Source organism: Molossus molossus, unplaced genomic scaffold (assembly GCF_014108415.1).
Source record: "Molossus molossus isolate mMolMol1 unplaced genomic scaffold, mMolMol1.p scaffold_m16_p_4, whole genome shotgun sequence".
Taxonomy (NCBI): domain Eukaryota; kingdom Metazoa; phylum Chordata; class Mammalia; order Chiroptera; family Molossidae; genus Molossus; species Molossus molossus.
In genome coordinates this window covers 74297107-74321436 of record NW_023425377.1, presented here as the reverse complement: position 1 = coordinate 74321436, position 24330 = coordinate 74297107, and the positions used below count along the sequence as shown (strand labels likewise).

Here is a 24330-nt window from a genome sequence, read left to right as displayed (position 1 = left end):
GCATCCCAGAATTCAGGCACTGTCCCCTCTCCCCTAGAAGACTGGGTGCAACCAACAGCCTACCCTGCCTTTGTAGATGGCTGTCCCGCCTTGGCTGCCATTGACCTGCAGGCCCAGGTTGCACCCTGCCTTCTAAATTGGGGCCAATCCTCTATCTGGTTCTTGAGTTTACCCTCTGTTCTTCATCCAGCCTTTTAGGAGGATACTAGTTGTAAAAGTGCATAAATAATCTGCTTTTATGTTTACTTACCAAAGACATTAAACCTCTGGTATATGCCAGACAATATTCTAGAGGATGGAGACAAATCAGGGAGCCAAACTCCCTGTTCCTGTGAAGCTGATGTTCTACCTGATGTGCACAGAATATCCAGAATATAGCAAGAAGAAATTGGTAAATTTCCTGGGAAAGGAGGCTGCTTTCACTCTATTAATCCCTTGTACCTTTTGACTATTGTAACGTGCATATTATTATAACACGTTTAACTATTCCAATAATAAATTAAATTAAAAATTAAGCCTGCTTGATACCTGGACAGCGCAATGAAAGGAAGGTAGAGGGTAGGTGTACTCTTCTTTATGTGTACTATACTTCAAAAAAGCAAAATTATGAGAAAGGATATCTACACTCCCATGTTTATTGCAGCATTATTCACAATAGCCAAGACATGGAAACAAACAATGGATGAATGGATAAAGAAAATGTGATGTAGCCCGGGCAGTGTGGCTCAGTGGTTGAGCGTCGACCCATGCACCAAGAGGTCACCAGTTTGATTCCCAGTCAGGACACATGCCCAGGTTGTGGGCCCAATCCCCAGTGGGGGACATGTGGGAGGCGGCCAATGGATGTTCTCTTTCTTCTTCTTTTTTTTTTATTATTATCCTCACCTGAGGACATTTTTCCATTTTTTTGTTCAGATATAGCAGGAGGGAGAGAGAGGAAGAGAGAGAGAGAAATATCGATGTGAAGGGACACATCGAGTGGCTGCCACCCGCACGACCAACCAGGGCCGGGGACAAACTGCAACCAAGGTACATGCCCTTAGCAGGAACCGAACCCGGGTCTCTCTGTACTGCAGGCCGACGTTCCAACCGCTGAGCCAAACCGGCCAGGGCTGGATGTTCTCTTTCATCGATGTTTCTATCTTTCCTTTCCTCTCTCTCTAGAATCAATAAAGAAAAAATATTTTTTTAAAAAAGAAAATGTTGTGTATATATTTCTATATATAAAACTTTCCACTTATAAATCACTGAATAGTATCCAGTCTTAAAAGAAGGAAATCCTGTCATTTGCAACAACATGGTTGGACTTTGAGGGCATTATTGTAAATGAAATAAGCCACAGAAAAAAACAAATAGTGCATGGTATCACTTATATATGGAATCTAAAAAAGACAGACTCATAGAAACAGAGAATAGGAAAGTGGCTGCCAGGGCTGTGGTGGGGAAAATAGGGAGAGGTTGGTAAAAGGGTACAACTATTCAGCAATAAAATAAATAAGATCTGAGAATCTAATGTGAAACATAGTGACTATCATTGATAATACCGTGTGATATTGAAATTTGCTAAGAGTAGAACTTAAATGTTCACACAACACAGAATACCATAAAAAACATAGATAAGCCCTGGCCAGTTTGACTCAGTGGTTGGAGCGTCCCGACGCCTGTGGACTAAAGAGTCCTGGGTTCGGTTCCCGCTAGGGGCACGTACCAAAAAAGAAAAAAAGAAAAAAAAGAAAGAAAAACAAAATGATGGAAAAGGAAATTAAAATGGACCTATTAATGCCTAGTACAAAATTAAAATGGTGTAGCTCTGGCCGGTTTGGCTCAGCGGTTAGAGCGTCGGCCTGCGGTCCGGAGAGACCCGGGTTCGGTTCCCGCTAAGGGCATGTACCTCGGTTGCAGTTTGTCCCCGGCCCTGGTTGGTCGTGCGGGTGGCAGCCACTCGATGTGTCCCTTTCACATCGATGTTTCCCTCTCTCTCTCTTCCTCTCTCTCCCTCCCACTCTGTCTGTGCAAAAAATGGAAAAATGTCCTCGGATGAGGATTAAAAAAAAAAAAAAAAATTAAAATGGTGTAGTCTTGTTTGTACTGATGTGAAACTCTTCAATATGTCAAGTTGAAAAAAGCACAATGTAGACCAGTTTGCACTGTTCACCTGAACTTCTTGGGTATATTTATAAGGGCTGTATAAATACACACACATTTGCCTGGGGGCTCACAGGCCATCTCTGGGAGAAGGCACAAGACACCTGTCATAGCGGTTAACCTCAGGGAGGGGAACTGGGGTTGGGGGGCAGAGGGACAGGTAAGAGGATGTCAGACTTATCATCCTGTGCCCTGGGGTACTGTTTGAAATTTTTAGCTTATATTACGAATTTAAAAACAAAGACATGAAAAATCAAGAAAAAGGTAACAAATCACCATACTTTTAGTTGTAAAATCATTCCTATAATAAATATAGACAACAACATTGATAATAAAGATGTCAATATTATTATTCAACTTATCAATATTAATAAATTTATATTAAGAGTAAACATGTTGCTCTGGCCGGTGTAGCTCAGTTGGTTGGAGCGTCGTCCTGTACAATACCAAAAAGTAGTGGGTTGATTCTCAGTCAGGGTACAGACCCAGATTGTAGGTTTGATCCCTGGTCGATAGCGGCAAGTATGAGAGGCAACCAATCCCCAGTTGATGTTTTTCTCTCACATCAATTTCTCTCTCTCTTTTCTCTCTCCCTTTCCCTCTCTCTAAAATCAATAAACATATCCTCAGGTGAGGATTTTTTTTAAAGTATTTTAAAAAAGAATAAACATGTTTACATTATTAATTTAAAAATTCATATTAAGACTATACTAATACTACATATATGTAGGCAGCATATATATTCATATAATGCTCTGTGCTGGCTCTGGTGATGCCTCCTTGGTTTCTGGCGCCCAAACCTGACAGTCTGATGTTGGAGATGGCGAAGAAACCAGACAGTTCTAACATTCTAACACAGAGCAACAGGACTTTGATGCAGAGATAAGAAAAGTCAGTGACTTTGCTCCTTTTCCTGAGCCAGATTTCAGTGTCCACTCAGTACTGGGCCAGATCTTGGAGTCCACTAAAACCTCAGCAAAATCTTACTGAATCCTCTGCCAAGTGAAGTGTGTTGCCTGGGCAACCTCTCGAAACCAGGTGTTCAACACACAGGGGATAAGGCACAGAGAAAACTGGGTCCTCTTCTTGACAGGGAGCTATCAGAGCGGAAATCTCAGCCCTCTCTGGGGATCTGAAGGCTGGGGAGGAAGTGACCCCCCCAACTTGTCTGGGCTGGCTCAGCAGTTTGCCATCCCCCAAGGGACCTGAGGGTGGGGGTGATGTCAAGGCCACAGACATATCTGGCATCTGCTAGGGAGACCATAGCTACTAGACAAAGGTGATGTCTTCAGAGACACAGAGATATACCCACAAACCACTTCCGGCCCCCTACTTAGCCCCCACCCCCACTCCACACACACACTTCTGGGCAGGACAAGGTCTCTGCTGGAGAGCTGTAAAATACTGGAGGCCTAGATTTTTTTTTAATCCTCACCTGAGGATACTTTTCCATTTATCTTCAGATAGAGTGGGAGGGAGAGAGAGAGAAAAACATCGATGTGAGAGAGACACATCGATTGGTTGCCTCCTGCACGACTCTGACCAGGGCCAGGACCAAACCCCAACTGAGGTATGTGCCCTTGACCAGAATCAAACCTGAGACTCTTTGATCCTTGGGCGGACACTCTAACCACCCAGCCAAACCAGTCAGGGCTGGAGGCCTAGATTTCCTGATAGTCTTGGGGGGATGGAGTCAAGAGAAAAACTGGGCCCTGCTCTAGGGGGGCTCCTGAGAGAGAACAGTGGAAGAATAAGGAAATGGCTCTTCTCTTGGAGAGCTACCAGGAAGGGAAAACAGAGGTGAAGAAACTAGGAGCAGCCCGACCAGCCAGTATGGCTCAGTGGATTGAGTATTGTCCCATGAACTGAGAAGTCCTGCTTGGATTCCCTGTCAGGGCACATGCCTGGGTTATGGGCTTGATCCCCAGTAGGGGGCGTGCAGGAGGCAGCTGAATGATGTATCTCTCTCACATAGATGTTCCTCTCTCTCTCTCCCTTCCTCTCTCTCTAAAAATCAATAAACACATATATATATATATACACATACACATATATACATATATATATATGTATATATAAAAAAAGAAACTCCGAGCAGCCTCCACTAATTATAGAGCCACTGACAATAATGACTAATACTCACATGACACAGACTATCCTGGGTTCAACTCTATGAATCCTCACAACCCTAGGAGGTGGGGAATATTACTATCATCCCATTGTTTTATTTATTTATTTATTTATTTTATCCTCACCCGAGGACATTTTCTCGTTTTTTGTTCAGATAGAGTGGGAGGGAGAGAGAGGAAGAGAGAGAGAGAGAGAGAGAGAGAGAGAGAGAAACATTGACGTGAAAGGGACACATCGAGTGGTTGCCACCTGCACAACCCAACCAGGGCCAGGGACAAACTGCAACCAAAGTACATGCCCTTAGCGGGAACCAAACCCGGGTCTCTCTGGACCACAGCCGGACGCTCTAACCACTGAGCAAAACCGGCCAGGGCTCATTCCATTGTTTTAAATAGACTTTCTTTTTATGACAGTTTTAGGTTCACAGCAAAACTGAGTGGAAAGTACAGCGATTTCTCACATACCCCTTGCTACAGGCATGAAAAGCCTCCCCCACTATCAACATGGTACCACAGAGGTGTTTTTGTTATAACTGATGAACCTATATTGACACATCATTATCACCTTAAGTCCAGAGTTTACACTGTGGTTCACTCTTGGTGTTGTACCTTCTGTGGGTTTGATCAAACATACAGTGACATGTAGCCATACAGAATAGTTTCACTCCCCTAAAAATCCTCTGTGGTCGGCCTATTCAGTCCCTCCCTCCCCTCAAAGCCCTGGTAACCCCTGATCTTTTTACTGTCCCCATGGTTTTGCTTTTTTTTTCATCACCCCAATTTAAAGATGAAGAAACTGAGGTACACAGTAGTGGGAGGATTTGAATTTGTTCATCCCCAGTCCTCACCCCAGTCCTGATGCAGTGACCCACTTCCCTGCCCCAGAGGGTCAGGACAGAAGGGTGGTGGTTACTACTCAGGATCACGTGAGTCATTGGTGAGATACAGGATGTTCTTCTCTGTATTCCAGGTGAGGGGAACCCTCTGATCTCTGATTTTTGTGATCTCCCCCAAATCAATGAGGCCCAGGACTGTCCTCCTGTTCTCAAGCCTCTCTGGGCCTCCAATGTCACCCCACGCCTCAGCTCTCGGCTTTTGGCAGGAGAAATTGCATAAAAAGAAGTGTCTGAGACAGGTCCCAACTTTCTCATCATCATCTGGGCGCTGAGGGAAGGGGCCCCAGCTGCAGAGAAACTTTCCAGATGCTGATCTTGGCAGATGGTGGAGTTGCAGCCGCCTGGCTTTGTCTCCTCCATCCATGGGCTTGGGGCCCACTTTCAGCTTCAGGGATGGGCTGGGGAGGCTCCCAGTGGAGGCCAGTTCCTGCCACGTCTGCACCAGATGCAGTCTTGGCCCTTCCCGCCTGGGAAGGGGGGTTCTCTCTTCCGGACAAGAGAGGCATGCACAGTTAGGGAAGAGGGGAACACCAGATGCACACTTCTCAGCAAATCTCGCCACCCAGCATACTAGTAACAGCTTATACATATATATACTGTTTCAGTTGCTGTCCTAAACATTTTGTAAATATCAACTCATGAAAAGCTTACAGCCACTGCCCCAACTAGGAAATGAGTATATAAACTGCAGTCCATCCTTACACAGGTCATTCAGGAATATATTTGGAAACACTAGTTCCAAAAGGAAGGAACTAGTTATACATAACAACATGGATGAATCTCAAATGCATTACAAGGAGGGAAAGAAGCCATACACAAAAGGCTATATGCTGTATAATTCCATTTTTATGATGTTCTAGAAAAGGCCAAACTAAGGGACTGTGAACAAATCAGTAATTGGCAGGGCCTGGGGGTGAGGGAGGATTTGACTACAGAGGGGGAAATTTTTTGGTAATGGAACCATTTTATATTTTGATTGTGGTGGTGGTTACGTGACTATATATGTTTGTGGAAACTTGCAGAACCATACACTGATAAGGAAAGATTTTATTGTATCTAAATTATATCTTAAAAGAAAAACAAGCAAACAAACAAAATCCTTCACAGCTGCTTTATGTCAGGAAAATAGAAATATCTCAAACAGAGGGGATTTAATACAGGGGTTGGTTACATAGATAAGAAACCAACATGTAAACAGGGCAAGACTAGAAATTAGCACATAGGTAGACCTTGTCCAGTGGGACATGCTGCCAGGAGCAGATGGGAAGAAATATTTTCACTTCTCCTATCCTTCTTCCTTCCAATCTACCCTCGGTGCCTGCCATTGGTAAAATCTGGGCAGAAGCCACTGGACAAAGGAGATGTTATGTGCAGGTGTCAGCCCCTAGCTGTGGGGAAGGGGCAGGGTGGGAGGTGGATGATCTGGGGGTACACAAGCTCAAGCCTGGCACAAACCATGTGAGGTAGAGGCAATTATGTCCCATTTCACAGAGGAGGAAATTAAGACCCAGTGAGCCCATGGGCCCTGCCCAGGATTTCAAGCCCTAAGAAGGGTCTGAATTTTTGCCAAGACCTGACTGGAGTGCTGATTCTGTGCCTTTTTTTTGCTCCAAATTCCTATTGTGGCTTAACTGAAAGTAACTAAAAGAGAATGGAAATGACTATGCAAATCAGGCCCATCCTCAGGGGCTGGGGGTGGCGAGGTGACTCAATGGGAGACTCTTCCTCCAGGGTTTGGCAGTTACCCACAAACTAAGCTGCCAACACACACATAGCAGATGTTTTGGCAGTTGGTGGGGGCACTTTATTTAAAAAAAATTTTTTTTCTTTATTGATTTTAGAGAGGAAGGAAGAGGGAGAGAGAGATAGAAACATCTATTGGCTGCCTCCTGCATGCCCCCTGCTGGGGATCCAGCCCACAACCTAACCAGTGACCTCTTGATGCATGGGCCTACACTCAACCACTGAGCCACACCGGCTGGGCAGGTGGGGGCACTTTCGACAGCTCCCCCTAATAGGTCTTATCCCCCTTCAAGCCTGCACATACATTGTACATCTCTTGAGGACTGACCCCAGTAGTACAGCCTTGACCTCTGGCCTTTGTGAAAAATCTTGCACAGTAATGGGGGGTGTTTAGGAAAGGCCCTCCATCTTATGATGTGTGTTCCCCCTAAATTGCTATCATGCCTGTGGCCAGCAAAGATCCTTTCTGAATCACAAGACTGACATTGGAGACAGAGGTCACCTGTAGTTAATTCTTTGATCCACAGGAGTGTGCTGGACATATTGACCTTTGACCTCCACCCAGGCTTAGGCCAAAATGGTCAAACTTTGAGCCTTATAGTATATAGGTCTCAAGGTCATTAACTCTCTTTCACTAAGACTCAAAATCAATATGCTGGACAGGGTGGGGTGGGGGTAGGGGGAAGCCCTGAGCAAAGTGCTTACTCTGCATTCTATTTGTTCAATGTGTGGAGAATGTACTATGTATGGAGAACGGATTGGGTGCCTGACACCCTTCTTAGCAATAGGGTCCAGCAGTGAAAAAAACAAAGAACCCTGTCATCTAAGAGCTAACATCCTAGTGGGGGAGACACACAAGCATCAGAAAAATAAGAACATGATGTCATCTGTTAGTATGTGGTGGAAGTTCTGAAAACAAATGACACCGGGGAAGTCAAAAGAAGATTGTAGGGTAGGAAAGGAGCAGTAATTTTAGACCCATGTCACTTGAGAAGGTGACATTTGAGAAAAGACCTTAAGGAGATGAGGGAGTGAGCCATGAAGATATTCATGGGAGAGTGGTCCAGGCAGAAGAAATGACAGATGCAAAGGCTCTGAGGCTGGCATGAGATTGATAGGTCTGGTGATAAGACCACAGTGGCCAGAAACCAAAGAGTGATAGAGGAGGAGGGTGGGAGGAGGTGAGGACAGATCTGAAGGGCCTTGTGGGATGTAGTGAGGAATTTGTTTTTTTTTTTAAATCCTCACCTGAGGATATTTTTTCCATTTATCTTTAGATAGAGTGGGAGGGAGGGAGGGAGGAGGGAGGAGGAGGAGGGAGGGAGAGAGAGAGAGAGAGAGAGAGAGAGAGAGAGAGAGAGAGAGAAATATCAATATGAGAGGGACACATCGACTGGCTGCCTCCTGCATGACCCAGACCAGGGCCTGGGATGAACCACAACCGAAGTACGTGCCCTTGACTGGAATCAAACCCTTGATTCTTTGGTCCGTGAAGCCAATGCTCTAACTGCTGAGCCAAACCAGCCAGGGTTTTGCTTTAAGTGAAATGGGAAGTATGGAGGGTTCTGAACAGAGGAGGGGTGTTACTTGATTTCTGTTTATAGGTTCCTTCTGTGGGAGAAAAAAGACTGTGAGGATTGAAAATGGAAGAAAAGAGCCCTGGTCAAGAGGGTTTGTGTGTGTCACAGTTACTAATTAGGAGACCAAACTCCCCAAGAGCTAACCACTTGCCTGGGAACACACAGCCTATTAGCAGCAGCTCCTGGATTTGAACCTGTGTCTATGTGACTCCAGTGCCATTGGGTCAATAATCATGAATTGGGTGCCTGTGACTTCAGGGGGATAGAGAACTTAAGACCCAGAAGATAAAAGGAGGGCTTTCTTTGTTTCTGGTAATACCTTTGCAACAGGGAAATGAGAGAAAGAATTCACTTAAGAGACATGTATTGAGCCCCTGCTGTGTTACAGACACTAGGCTGAGTGCTGAGCTATAGCAGAGAACAAGAGGGAGCAAAATTTCTGCCCTGGAAAAGCTTATACTCTAGTGGAGAAAACAGAATTTTTTTTTTTTAATGGGAAATTATATAGGACGTTAGCACATAAATACTGATGGGGGGAAAATAGGGCAAGATGCCCTGGCTGGGTTTGCTCAGCGGTTAGAGCATTGGCCTGAGAACTGAGGACTCAAGTTCAATTCCCAGTCAAGGGCAGGTATCTCGGTTTCAGGTTCGATCCCCAACCCTGGTTGGGGTCCTTCTGGTGTCTCTTTCACATTGATGTTTCTCTCTCTCTCCCTCCCTCCCTCCCTCCTTCCCACTGTATCGAAAAATCAATGGGAAAATATCCTCAGGTGAGGGGGTCAAAAGGGCCAGGGGTAGGGATTGCAATTTTAAATAGGGTGGTCAACTAGAGGTGACCTTTGAGCAAAGAATCAAAGGAAGTGAGGGATTGAGCCATGCAGAGCTCCGGGAAAAGTATGTTCTAGGAAGAAGGAACAGTGTGGAATTTTATTTTATTTTATTTTATTTTTATCCTCACCCGAGGACATCTTTCCATTTTTTGTACAGACAGAGTGGGAGGGAGAGAGAGGAAGAGAGAGAGTGAGAAACAGCGATGTGAAAGGGACACATCGAGTGGCTGCCACCCGCACGACCAACCAGGGCCAGGGACAAACTGCAACCAAGGTACATGCCCTTAGCGGGAACCGAACCCGGGTCTCTCCGGACCGCAGGCGGGCGCTCTAACCGCTGAGCCAAACCAGCCAGGGCACAGTGTGGAATTTTAAACACACATCCACAGTTATTCTTTCAGGGATATTCTTGCAAAGACCCTAAGGTGGGTTCAACACGAATGAGTCAACAAACAAAGCATGTGGCCATCAGAAAGGTCTAGCTCTCAACCCTGCCATATTCTCCCCACTTCCAGCCTTTGTAACTTACGTTCCCTCAACCTGGAACACATTTTCTTTTCTGGACAAACTGCCAATGGACCCCCAATCCTTAGCTCTCAGGTTACAGCTTCAGAGAAGCCAACTCTAAGACCTCGTGTCCTACCCATTAGGAGTTCTTCCCCTGGGTTACCACAGACCCTGAAGACCTTCCCCCTCCATCATTCTGATCCCTCAGCCTTCTTCACTGGACTGTAAGTATCTCAACGTTGTCTACTGGCTTTACCCCAGCGGTACACAGTAGGTGCCTAATAAATCTTTAAGAAACTGCCCTGGCTGGTTTGGCTCAGCCATTAGAGCATCAGCTTGCGGCCCTGAGAGACCTGAGTTCAGTTCCCACTAAAGGCATGTACTTCAATTGCAGTTTGTCCCCGGCCCTGGTTGGTCGTGCAGGTGGCAGCCACTCGATGTGTCCCTTTCATGTCAATGTTTCTCTCTCTTTCTCTTCCTCTCTCTCCCTTCCACTCTATCTGAACAAAAAATGGAAAAATGTCCTCAGATGAGGATAAAAAGAAAAAGAAAAAAAGAAACTAAGTGCCATTCCATTGTTCACCTAAAAAAATCTAAATTCCCTGGCACAGGATAGACCTGTAAATCTGACTCTAAAATCATAAACTGGTTCTGAGAGGAGACACTCAGCTGTTTGTGGTGGTGACTTCTGGGAAGGGAACTGAGTGGGGGAACAGGGGACAGAGGTTGGAGAAGACAGACTTTTCACTCTAGTTATCCTCTCGTAGTTTTTAATTTTTTCATTACCAGGTGTGAATTACCTACGCAAACATAAAACTAATAAGTAAAATTCTACAAAATAAAGGACTAAAAGACTTTTTAAAATTGCAAAGACAGTGGAGTTTTAAACACACACTCAACAGTTATTCTTACAGGTATAGAATACACAATGAAATATATTGTCGCCTGGCCAGTATGGCTCAGTGGATTGAGTGTGGTCCCATGGACTGAGGGGTCCTGGTTCGATGACTCCGGGTGGGTTGGGGCATATGCCCGGGTTACAGGCTCAATCCCCAGTGGAGAGCATGCAGGAGGCAGCCGATCAATGTTTCTCTTTCACATTGATGTTTCTTTCTGTCTGTCTCTCTCTCAAATATCAATAAAAACATACACACACACATATATATGTATGTGTGTGTGTGTGTGTGTGTGTATATATATATTTATCCTCACCAGAGGACTTTTTTGCATTTATCTTCAGATAGAGCGGGAGGGAGAGAAGGAGGAAGAGAGAGAGAAACATCGAGTGGTTGTCACCCACACAACCCCAACCAGGGCTGGGGACAAACCGCAACAGAGGTACGTGCCCCTAGCAGGAACTGAACCTGGGACGCTATGGTCCATGGGCTGACATGCTAACTGTTGAGCCAAACTGGGCAGGGCAAAAAAGTATTTTTAAAAAAAGAAATATATTTTAAGTTTTCATTAATATTTTATATACATATTTATGTTTTATATCAGATGCAAAAAAGAGCCCACATCTTTAGCATATCATTCAAATCTTCCAGTGTCCACCCCCATCCCTGCCTTGGCTCTTGCCTCACTGTGATAACAAAACTCACCTTAAAAAAAAAAAAAAAATAATAATAATAATAAATAATGCTCTGTATTAAGTTTTCACCTTGTACCAATCATAGCACTCTTTGCCTCCATTTATTTCATTTAAGTCCCACAACCACCCCATTTACCAGATAGGAAAACTGAGGATGGCTCTAAGACCACATTCTTGGACACTGACCTTAGTCCAGACCACAGTGACCTCTTGGTATTCAGTCCTGACCAGGCAAGGAAGGCTGCTATGGGCTCATGGCGCCCCTTGGAGGTCATTCAAAAGACCTAAAAATGAGCATTTGAATTTCTGTTGAGGGGGTGGGCAATAAGAGAGGCAACCCAGGATCTGTGGACTCCCCACTTTGCTACCTCCTTGGAGAGCCCTGGCAGGTCTCATAGGGGCAGGATCCTGGCCTAGGGCATAGGGGAGACACAGACCTAATCTGAGGGAATCCAGGGGGACACAGCCCTGCCCTGGGGGATCTAAGCAGATAGGCATGGTCTGGTAGATTCAATCCTGAGGGCTTTCTGTAGGAGACAAGACCCTGCATATAAACAAAAAAACAAGGATCATTAAAAAATACTACAAACAAGTATATGCCAACAAAGTGGACGATCTAAGCGAAATGGACAAATTTCTAGAAACATATAGTCTCCCAAAACTGAACTGAGAAGAGAAAGAAAACTTCAACAGACCAATAACAACTAAGGAAATTGAAGATATAATCAAGAAACTCCCAGCAAAGAAAAGCCCAGACCGGAAGGCTTCATGGGGAAGGATTACCAAACATTCAAAGAAGACCTAACACCCATTCTTCTCAAACTATTCCAAAAATCCAAGAAGAAGGAAGACTTCCAAACTCATTTTATGAGGCTAGCATAATTCTAATTCCAAAATCAGATAAAGATACTACAAAGAAAGAAAACTACAGACCAATATCCCTGATAAACATAGATGCCAAAATCCTTAAAAATATATTAGCAAATCTGATCCAGCAATAGATCAAAAAAGTATTCATCATGACTAAGTGAAATTCATCCCAGGGATGCAAGGATGGTACAATATTCAAAAATCAATAAATGTGATACAGCCTGGTGTGGCTAAGTGGATTGAGTATAGGCCTATGGACTGAGAGATCCCAGTTCGAATCCTGGTCAGGGCACTTACCCAGGTTGCTGGCTTTATCCCCAGTAGGGAGCATGCAGGAGGCAGCTGGTCGATGTATCTCTCTCACATTGATGTTTCTCTCTCTCCCTTCCTCTCTTTAAAAAAAAATCAATAAAAACATATTAAAAAAATAAATGTGATACATCACATAAATACAATGAAAGATAAAAACCATATGATCAATAGGCACTGAAAAAACATTTGACAAAATCCAGCACCCATTTCTGATTAAAACTCTCAGCAATGTGGGAATAGAGGGATCATATCTCGACATAATAAAGGCTATATATGAAGAACCCACAGCCAACATCATACTCAATGGGCAAAAACTAAAAGCATTTTCCTAAGAACAGGAACAAGACAGGGATGCCCACTTTCACCATTCTTATTTAATATAGTACTGGAAGTCTTAGCCACAGCAATTAGACACGAAGAAAAAATAAAAGGTATCCAAACTGGAAAGGAGGAAGTGAAACTGTCATTATTTGCAGATGACATAATACTATACATAGAAAACCCTAAAGACTCCATCAAAAATCTAGATTTAGCCCTGGCCGGTTTGGCTCAGCGGTTAGAGCATCAGCCTGTGGACCAGAGTCCTGGGTTCGGTTCCTGCTAAGGGCATGTACCTCAGTTGCAGTTTGTCCCCGGCCCCAGCTGGAGTCGTGTGAGTGGCAACCACTCGATGTGTCTCTCTCACATCAATGTTCATCTCTCTTTCTCTTCCCCCCTCTCTCCCTCCCACTCTATCTGAAGATGAATGCAAAAATGTCCTCGGGTGAGGATTAAAAAAAAAGAAAAGAAAAAAATGTACTAGATTTAATAAATGAATTTGGGAAAGTATCACGATACAAAATTAACATCAAGAAATTGATGGGCCCTGGCCAGTTTGGCTCAGCGGTTGGAGCATCGGCCTGCAGACCAGAGGGTCCCAGGTTCGGTTGCCGTTAGGTGCACGTACCAAAAAAAAAAAGAAGAAGAAAGAAATTGACAGCATTTTTATACACCAAGAATGAACTCACAGAAAGAGACAGTCCCATTTACCATTGCAGCAAAAAAATTAAGATACTGCCCTGGCCAGTTTGGCTCAGCGGTGAGAGCGTTGGCCTGTGAACCATTTAGAGGGTTTGATTCCTGTCAAAGGCACGCACCTGGGTTGCAGTTAGTCCCCAGCCCTGGTTGGTTGTGTGGGAGGCAGCCAGTTGATGTGTCCCTCTCACGTTGATGTTTCTCTCTCTCTCTCTTTCTGTCCCTCCTTTCCACTCTATCTGAACATAAATAGAAAAAAAAAATCCTCGGGTGAGGATTAAAAAAAAAAAAAAAATGGGCAGAGGACCTAAATAGACACCTCTCCAAACAGGGCATTCAAATGGCCAAGAAACATATGAAAAACTGTTCAATGTCACTGATTATCAGAGAGATGTAAATTAAAACGACTATGAGGTATCACTTCACACCTGCCAGAATGGCTGCCATCAACAAATCATCAAGCAACAAGTGCTGGCAAGGTGTGGAGAAAAGGGGACTCTAGTACACTGCTGGTGCAGCCACTATGGAAAACAATATGGTGTTTCCTCAAAAAATTAAAAATTGAACAGTCATTTGACCCAGTGATCCTACTTCTAGGAATATACCCTAAGAAGCCTGACACACCAATCAGAAAGAATATTTGTACCCCTATGTTCATAGCAGCACAATTGACAGTTACTAAGATCTGGAAACAGCCCAAGTGTCCATCAGAAGACAAGTGGATAAAAAAAAAGCTATGGTACATATACACACTGGAATACTATGCAGCTGTAAGAAAGAAAATTCTCTTATCCTTTGAGATGACATGGAGGAACCTGGAGAGTATTATGCTAAGGGAAACAAGCCAATCAGAGAAAGACCCACATAATTTCACTTATTTGTGGAATATAATGAACAAAACAAGCTGATGAACAAAATAGACCCAGAGACATAGAAGTAGGGTACAGACTGACAAATCTCAATAGAGGGGAGCTGAGCGGGGAAGAGAAGAGATAAACCACAGAACTTATATGCATTTATGAGTAACCAAAAGACATAGACAACAATGCTAGGGTAGTAGTGCAGGATCTGGAGGATGGTGTCAATGGGGGAAAAAGGAGAAACATCCGTAACAAAAATAAATTAATAAAAAATTAGATATAGCCCTGGCCGGTTTGGCTCAGCGGTTAGAGCGTCGGCCTGCGGTCCGGAGAGACCCGGGTTCGGTTCCCGCTAAGGGCACGTACTTCGGTTGCAGTTTGTCCCCGGCCCTGGTCGGTCGTGCGGGTGGCAGCCACTCGATGTGTCCCTTCACGTCGATGTTTCTCTCTCTGTCTCTCCCTCCCACTCTATCTGTACAAAAAATGGAAAAATATCCTCGAGTGAGACTAAAAATAAATAAATAAATAAATAAATAATTTAAAAAAAAAAATAGATATAAACAGATTAGAAAAATTACTTTTCAAAAATACTAGGTGCATTTCCACAGCTTTCTTTTGTTTTTATTTTTTGTTTTTCAGTTTCTAAAATAAACACCACTGTTGATAACTTTCGGAAAAAAAACAAAAACCACATTTTTGAATGGAGAAAGACCATTGCTGGGGGCGGGCCTGAAGGGCGGGACTTACACCCAAAGCGTAACAGTTATTGGTTATATTCCCTTAGGTGTCCTCCCCAGAACCTCCCAGCCATGGGCGGGCCACTTTTTTCAGACTTAACGCTCATTGGCTGAACAAGCACCGGCTCTTTGGCGGCAGGACCCAAGAGAGGAGGGCTATGGAGGCGGCGGGGTTCTTTGTTGTGGGGTCGTGCTCTCAGGTGTCGCACAGGGTCCTTTGGGTCAGGAATGAAAACTGGGGTCCAGGGGTCAGTAATGGGATGACGGCCCGGTGTCCTCACTCGTACGCTCTGCTTTCCGGCGCTGAATTCGAGCGGAGCAGGCGGCGTCGCGGGCGTGACGTAATCGCGCCGCGCCGCACGCGTCTAGAGGGAGCCTGACCTTCTGGCGTGCGGAGCTGCGCCGAAATGCTGCGGCTAGTCCGGGCCGGGGCGCGGGCCTGGCTTCCGCCCACCCGCTGCCAGGTGAGACCGGGGACTGGGGGCAGGGTCGGAGGACAAAGGTTGGAGGGTCCCGGGGTCGTCTCTCACTCTCGCTCATCGTTTACAGAGCCTGAACGTGCTGGCGGAAGATGCAGTGCAGCCTCCGGAGAAGCCAGAGCCTGTGGCGACCGCAGGTGAGGTTGCTGGGGTCGCCCTCAGGAGGTGCGGCGACCGGGAGCTCTAACCTTTGTCCTTGACCCTTTACTCCCCAATTGCTTCAGGTCTCCAGGCACCAGTGCTACGCAAGTGCGAATTTCCCGTACCTGCACACCGGCGTCCGGTGCAGGCTTGGGTCGAGTCCCTGCGGGACTTCGAGCAGGAGCGCGTGGGTCTGGCCGAGCTGCACCCCGACATTTTCTCCACGGTGCCTAGGTGAACGAGAGCTTAAGTGGTGAACTGGGTGGCAAAGGGGCAGTGGACGCGGGTTTAGGAATCAGGTTGACCTGGGCTTGAGCCTCAGTTTCTTAACCTATTGGAAAGGGGATGATGGGCCCCGCCGGTGTGGCGCTGGATTGGGCGTCGTTCCATGGACTGAGGTACCGGTTCGATTCCGGTCAGGGCACATCCCGGGGTTGCTGGCTCCATCCCCAGTGGGAGACGTGCAAGAGGCAGCCCATGGATGTTTCTCTTTCATATAGATGTTTCTGTCTCTTTTCCTTCCTCTCTCTCTAAAAAAATCAATAAGAGAGGATGATGGCTTTCCCTGCTGTAGAGGGGTGAGGTTGAGAGCTGAGAGGTAACATCCTCTAGACCGGTTAAGGACATAGAACTCTGGAGCCTGCAGAGCTTAAGGACGCACAAGCTCTTTCAAATCCTGCTTTCCCCCATTCTGTCAAACATCAAGAGGTTGCTGTGATGATTAAATGAGTTAATTCTGCCACATGAGTTCTACAGAAATGTTAGTTATTGTTGCTGTTACTGGTTTTTGCAAAAAAAAAAACTGGTCACTAACAATGTCTAAATCCTTATTGTGTGTACCTGGTACAACATATTTGCATTTTAATTAACTAGATCTCATAGCAATTCTAGGAAGGGGTTCTGTTACCCTTATTTTGTAGATAAGGAAACTGAGCACAAACAGGTTAAGAAATTTGCCCAAGGTCACACAGCTTGTAAGCTTTAGAGCCAGGATCTCAACCGTATGTGGGCCAACTCCCAGGGCTGGGTTATTGCTTGCCCGGGTGTGTGATGCCTCTCATGTACATGGTGTCTGGCCCATAATAAGTGTTATTAATTCGTTACTCTTACAATTATTTGTATGGTTTGCCTCTGCCTGTACAGAGTCCTAATCTAGTACAGAGTGACAGAAAAAATTAAAAACAACATATTTTGTTTATTTTGTAAATATTTATGAAGCACCTACTATGTGCCTGATTCCATTCTAGGTATAGTGAATGAACGCTAATATTGCTTACAGTCTAGAGGAGGAGTCAGCAAACTTTTACTGTAAAGGGCCAGATGGTAAATGTTTTAGGGTTTGCTGACTATAACATCTCCATGGCAACTATTGATCTCTGCCAGTGTAGTGCAGAAGCCATAGATGATACATAAATAAATGAGCATGGCCGTGTTCCACTAAAATATATTTACAAAAAGAGGCAGCAGGCCAGATTTGGCCTACTAGCCATAGTTTTCCAACCCCTGGCAGACTGCTATCCTGGTAGCCATGTCCAATGTAGCCACATAATGTGAGCCACATAATGTGTAATTTAAATTCTTCTGGTATCTACATATAAAAAATAATAGGAAGAAACAAGTGAGATTGATCTCAATAACATATTTAACCTGATATAGCTAAAGTATTGTCATTTTAAAATGTGGCACTGCCCACATTTTAGATGTTCAGTAGCCATACATGTGGCCAGTGTCTACTGTATAGAACAGCACCGGACTAAAGAGTCAAACAGGTTCATAAAGAAGGTGACATTAGACCTGGCTAGTTTGGCTCAGTGGTTAGAGCGTCAGCCTGAGGTCCATAGAGACCCGGGTTCGGTTCCCACTAAGGGCATGTACCTTTGTCCCCAGCCCTGGTTGGGTTGTGCGGGTGGTAACCACTCGATGTGTCCCTTTCACGTCGATGTTTCTCTCTCTCTCTCTCTCTCTCCCTCCCACTCTATCTGAACAAAAAATGGAAAAATGTCCTTGGGTGAGGATTAAAAAAAAAGAAGAAGAAGGTGACCTTAGCCTGGCCAGTGTGGCTCAGTGGTTGATTGTGGACCCATGCACCAAGAGGTCGCCAGTTCGATTCCTGGTCAGGGCACATGCACAGGTCCTGGGCCTGATCCCCAGTGTGGGGCATGCAGGAGGCGGTCAATTGATGTTCTCTCTCATCGATGTTTCTATCTCTCTCTCCTCCCTTCCTCTCTAAAAATCAGTAAAGAGCCCTGGCCAGTTTGTCTCAGCGGTTGGAGCATCGGCCTGTGGACCAGAGAGTCCTGGGTTTGGTTCCCGCTAGGGGCATGTACCAAAAAAATAATAATCAGTAAAGGAAAGAAAACATTTTTTTAAACAAGGTGGCATTAAGCTTTAATGGTAGGAAAGGAGGAAGGTGCAGCTCTCTCTTTTGCAAGGGAGCTCCTCTGGGTGATAATGTTTGGGTTGAGACCTGTAGGCTGAGATGGAACCAGCCAGGTGAAGAGCATTTCAGGCAGAGGGAGCAGCAAATGCAAAGGCCTGGAGGCCAGTCTCCATTTTACAGAACAGAATGGAGGGAGGAGTGAAGGTGGCACGACCTGAGGTCAAAGAAAGGCCTGGGAAGATCATATAGAACCCTGGTGGTGGAAGGGAGGAGCCTGGGTCTTCATCTAGTGGGTTAGGGACTATGGGAGCATTTTAAGTGGAGGCAGACCTCTCATGTCTCCTTCCTCCACAGGTTAGATATCCTGCACCAGGTCGCTATCTGGCAGAAGAACTTCAAGAGAATTGTGAGTGTACCAAGTGGGGTATTGTGTGTCCCTACTGGGGTGAGGTGGGCAGAGGAAGCCTCTTGGTGTGTTGTTTCTGGACTACTGGACTTGAGCCTGTCTTCTCCCTCCTGACCATTCACTGATGGGTCATTTGCCAGGCATTTTCTGAATACCCACTATGACTAGGCATTGTGCTAGTGGATGAGACGGGTGAGATCCCTGACCTCATGAAACTCACATTCTAGTTGGAGAAGTGAACATAAATGAAGTAGTCATACCTGTAAATGTATAATTGTTCCACAGAAAGGGGCATTTAATCTCTGATGTGCAGTAAGAGTAACTAGATGAAGGAGATGGTGGGGCTGAGATGGAGATAGTGGAAACAGCACATGCAAATGCCCTGTGACAGGGACCAAAGATAGTCCAATGTGGCTTAGAAGGTCAGCAGGAGCAATGGTGAGGACCTTGGATTTTACACAAGATCGTTGAAGCTATTATCAATCAGGATCTCTCTGCTTTCCATCTGCCCACCTCAGAAGTCTAGCGAGTTCTTCTCCTGCCCACACCCTCCCTGGCTCCTCATCACCCTAGGAATGAAGTCATCAGTCTGGATTGAAAGTCCCTCGTGATTCCCCACCCTGCACCTCTCCCTAATTCTCTCTCCGAACTCTGTCTTCCTTTCAGTTGCAGCCACATTGAAATCATTTAAAAAATACTAAGCAGTTACTGTGTACCAGGCAGCAGAGCCCCTGCTTTTTTCTGAGGCTGACATTCTGGAGTGGAGGAGGAAACTTTTGATTTCTTTATCCTTCCTCCTTCCAAAGGTGATCTGTGCTTATCCTGATGGAACCCCAATCTCTCTGTCTCCTGTCTGGCTCCCCAGCAAGAGGCACAGCCTTCCCAGGTCACTGCTGTAATCCTAGGCTTGACTCCTTTTGACTTCATGAATCTGACCCCTCCTCACTTTGTGTTCACAGAGCTATGCCAAGACCAAGACTAGAGCCGAGGTGCGGGGTGGTGGCCGGAAGCCCTGGCAACAGAAAGGCAGTGGGCGTGCAAGGCATGGCAGCATCCGCTCCCCGATATGGCGAGGAGGTAAGCTGGCAGGGCAGGGAGGAGGCTCTGAGCTAACTCGGGGTCTAGGCATTTCTTTACACACATCTGACGTGACGTCTTGTCATTCCCATTTCCCCGCCTCATCAGCCCACCTGGGGCAGGGGCAGCAAGACTTGGACCCACACACCTCACTGCCCACATGCAGGCAGAGATTTGAGAGTAATCCACTTTTCTCCATCCCCCTATTCTCCCCTACTCCCCCCACCCTCTGTCAGTTCTGGCCTTGGCCTCTCTCAGACTATGGCCACAGCCCCTTCTGGCCCCACCTCCCATCTCAACTTTCCTGTCCCACACTTCACACAGCATCCAGAGAATCTTCCTAAACCTCCCAGCTCCTGTGACCTTTTTGTGTAGTTTGAGCTCCTTACCTTGGCATTCCAGGAACTGGTGGCTGCAGACCTCTCCCCATGTCCCCTTCACACCCTTTCTGTCCAGATGACACTGACTCAGAGTCATCTCTCGTTTGCCTGGCCAACTCTGCTATTCCTTCTGATGTGTTTGGGCCACACCTCCTCCAGAAAGCCCTCTCTGACCTCCTTTGGATTCCCTGCCCCCCACACACCCCACCCCCTACAACTCCTGTGCTGCCCTGCCCTGCCCAGCCCTGATTCCCTCTGTGGTCAAACCTCTGCATGAATATGAATGGCATGAAGGCAGGGATCCTTCCATCTTGTTCTCTGCTGTACTCCCAGGGCCCATTAGAGGGTGCACACACAGGTAGACAGTCCTCATTCAGGGTTTGATGGTTGAAGAAACAGAGGCCCAGGGAAGTGAAGCCACCTTTCTTAGTTGATGCCCAATCAGGCCTCTCCTCTCCATCCCTACCTGAGTCCCTGCCCTCTTTGCTGGAGTTGAGCCTGACTGTTGGCAGCCTCCCCATCCCCAACCCCATTCCATCCACAGGCTAATTTTTGACTTCCAAGTCCAACTTGGGCCTTCACCTGTTTATATTACCTCTGTCCCTGCAGGAGGCATTGCCCATGGCCCCCGGGGCCCCACAAGCTACTACTACATGCTACCCATGAAAGTGCGGGTGCAGGGCCTCAAAGTGGCGCTGACCATCAAGCTAGCCCAGGTATAGCCCTGATTCCATCGGGAGCCACTAGGGTCCTGGGGTGTGAGGGCTGGGGAGCATGGATGGCAGTGGAAGGGGATATGGTGGCTCAGACCCTCTATCCTTTCTTTCCACCAGGACAACCTGCACATTGTGGACTCCCTGGAGTTGCCAACTGCAGACCCTCAGTACCTGGTGGAGCTGGCATGCTTCCGCCGCTGGGGGGACTCAGTGCTGCTGGTGGACTTGTGAGGATTAGGACAGAGTCGGGGGTGGGGGTGCTGAGCTCCATCTTCTGCAGGGCTCATCTCCTGGCCTCTGTTTCAGAACACATGAGGACATGCCTCCGAACATCGTGACAGCCACATCCGGGCTTAAGACCTTCAACCTGGTCCCAGCTGTGGGTGAGTGAAGGGTACTGGTCCACCCCCAGGTCCCCAGAGAGTGCATGGGTCAGTTCAAATCCTGTATGTGTCTCTCAGTCACTGACTGGCCTTGGACAGGAATCACCCTCCCTGACTCTGAACTGGCCCAAACAGCATTTGGAAAATGATGTCTTTTTAAATTTTTATTATTATTTTTTTTCCTTTATTAATTTTTAGAGAGAGAGGAAGGGAGAGAGAGATAGAAACATGGATGAGAGAGAACATCGATTGGCCACCTCCTGCATGGCCACCGCTGGGGACCGGGCCCACAACCTGGGCATGTGCCCTGACCAGGAATCGATTCAGTGACCTCTTGGTGCATGGGTTGACGCTCAATCAGCGATTCACACCAGCTGGTTGATGATGTCTTTCTTAAATGCTCTGATCACATTTGTCCAAGCTCTAGTCACAGTGCCGGTTATGGAGTGAATGTGAGGGCCCACTTCCCCACCTGGATCCTCACTCAGAGAGGCAAGATCGGGTCTGTCCTGAGCACATCACACCCTTCACTGTGTTGACTGATTCCCAGAGCTCTCTCCCAGTCTCCTGATTGCATGTCCTGCTGCCTCCTGGATAGCTGCACAAGGGGGTCTCATAGGCATCTCCTTCCATCTAGTGGCTTAGGCCCCACACCACACCATTACCCTCCACTCCTGTCAGTCAGCTCACGCGTCAGCTCTGCCTTTAAACATGCCCAGAATTTGAACACCTCTCTACCCTAGGCTAGCCTGTTCTGCCCTCATCCCCACAGTCTGTCTTCCCCTACCCCAGCTGCCAGAAGACACTTGTGAGCACCCTGCTCTCCATGTCTCCCACTGCACTCAGGAGAAAAGCCCAAGTCTCCTGGAGACCCACCAGATCCTGCATGACCTGCCTTGTCCCATCCCTACCCTCCCTGCCTCCCTGCCTCCCTCTAGCCCCCTCACCTACCACAGCCACCCTGGGTATCCTTGGTACATTGTTTTTATTCATCTGCTCTGTCTGTGGTGTGTACCCATCCATGGGAATCATGACCAAGCAGGGGGCATGAAGCTAGGTTGACAGTCTTGCCCAGGGTTCCCCAATAGTGAGCTGCTGAGCCAGAGTTTGAACCCAGGCTGGGGGGCTCCAAACTCCATGCCAGACCATGGTGTCTCTGTAAGGGAGCGTGCTCCCAGGAGGAGGGAAAGGGGCTCCAGATATGGAGTACAGCCCTGCTCTGACTGCACTCCTTGGCCCACAGGCTTGAACGTGCACAGCATGCTGAAGCACCAAACACTGGTTCTGACTCTGCAGACTGTCGCCTTTCTGGAGAAGAAGCTGCTCTGGCAGGACTCACGTTACACACCTCTCTACCCCTTCCGCCTGCCCTACTGCGACTTCCCCTGAGCCCCAGCCTTGGCGCCCCAGGACCCATCGGCTGTCTTTCTACACCGCTCTCCATGCCAGGTGCCTGCTCTGAGCCAGGCCCAGCCCTTGGCCTGTTTGGAGGCCTTACACCCACCCTGCAAGAGCAGCACTTCCCAGAATCCCTTGTCCCAGTAGGAAGCTGAGGCCATGAAGAGTGGCTGGGCAGGCCAGGCAGGCGTCATGATCGGGAAGGGACAGCTTGGCAGAGGGCCTGATCAAGCTCCTGCCCAATTCTCTCTTTTCTGTTTTCAAGATAAACTTTATTTTTTAGTCACAGAGGAGAAACAGAAAAGCTCATTGCCACATTGTGAATAATTCCATCTGGCAAGTTGGGGCTCTTTCCTTGGTGCTGGGCACCACCAGTACCTCTCTCCTCAAGGAGCAACCTCAGTGCTGCTAATAGAAATGACCCAGAATCAGCTTCCCTCGGGTGAGTCAGCCTCCAGGAACTCAAAGATGAGCGGGAGCATTGTCCTTCCCTATGAATCTGCTCTGGGCATTGTCACTGTACACTTGCTTTCCTGATAGGGTTTGGGGTCCCATTTGTTACAGTCATTCAGTCCGATGTATGGGCTTCGTTCCACAAGTAGGTGCCATATACAAACTTGAGCTTCCATCAGAGTGATTTCCCCTGAGCCCAGAATCAGAATCGATGTGATCAATAAATGGGAGAATAAACACATTTTTAAAGATACCAGACCAATACCCTAATTCTTGAGTCTGTTGATGATGTTTGCCACCCAGGTTAATTTTTTTTTTTTAACCTCGTCCGAGGACATTTTTTTTTGCATTTGCCTTCAGATAGAGCGAGAGAGAGGGAGAAACATCAATGCGAGAGAGACACATCGACTGGTTGCCACCCACACAACCCCAACCAGGGCCGGGGACAAACTGCAACTGAGGCATGTGCCCTTAGCAGGAACCAAACCTGGGACTCTGATCCATGGGTTGACACTTTGACCACTGAGCCAAACTGGCCAGGGCCCAAGTTAATTTTTTTTAATAGTCATAATATAGCCTATAAAATAATGGGGCCGATTTTTTTGAATCACCCAGAATTGTCATCTGTGTGGGCTGGCCTAGCCAGGCCAGGCAGCCACAGTGATTACCCATCAACTAGGCTGTCCCTCATCAAAAATCTCTGAAATGCCTCTCTTGGAAGTGACTTTAGAGCTTGAAACACATTCTTTGAAAATCCTCAGTGGACCCAAGCTGGTGTTGCTCAGTGGTTAAAGTGTCAGCCTGAGGACCAATGAGTCTCAGGTTTAATTCCGGTCAAGGGTACAGACCTCAGTTGCGGTTCATCCCTGGCCCTGGTAGGTTTTTGCGGAAGGCAACTAGTTGATGTGGCTCTATCACACTGATGTTTCTCTCTCTCTCCCTTCCTCCCTCCCACTCTATCTGATAATAAGTAAGAAAATATCCTTAGGTGAGGAATTTAAAAAAAATTCTCAGTGGACATAAAGTTTGATGCTTTTTTTTTTTTCTTTATTGATTTTAGAAAGAGAGGAAATGAGAGGGAGAAAGAGATAGAAACATCAATGAGAGAGAACATTGATTGGTTGCTTGCTGCATGCCTCCCACTGGGGATTTGGCCCACAGCCTGGGCGTATGCCCTGACTGGGAATCAAAACAGCGACCTCCTGGTGCATGGGTCGACACTCAACCACTGAGCCACACCAGCTGGGCAAGTTTTATCCTTAAAGCACCAGGTTTGACTAAGTAAAAAAAAAAGTCATTGGAG

At 46.7% G+C, this 24330-nt stretch overlaps 1 protein-coding gene across 1 annotated transcript; it reads left to right on the top strand.

The window, feature by feature from the left end:
• The first annotated feature begins 15596 nt into the window (after positions 1–15596).
• MRPL4 (mitochondrial ribosomal protein L4) lies at positions 15597–23280 on the top strand. Its single transcript, XM_036240524.1, has 9 exons — positions 15597–15678; positions 15764–15830; positions 15918–16068; positions 18569–18620; positions 19580–19697; positions 20687–20793; positions 20911–21020; positions 21100–21176; positions 22420–23280. Exons 1-9 carry the CDS (start codon positions 15622–15624, stop codon positions 22563–22565), a joined length of 885 nt encoding a protein of 294 aa, XP_036096417.1. The 5' UTR covers positions 15597–15621; the 3' UTR covers positions 22566–23280.
• Positions 23281–24330: the final 1050 nt, after the last annotated feature.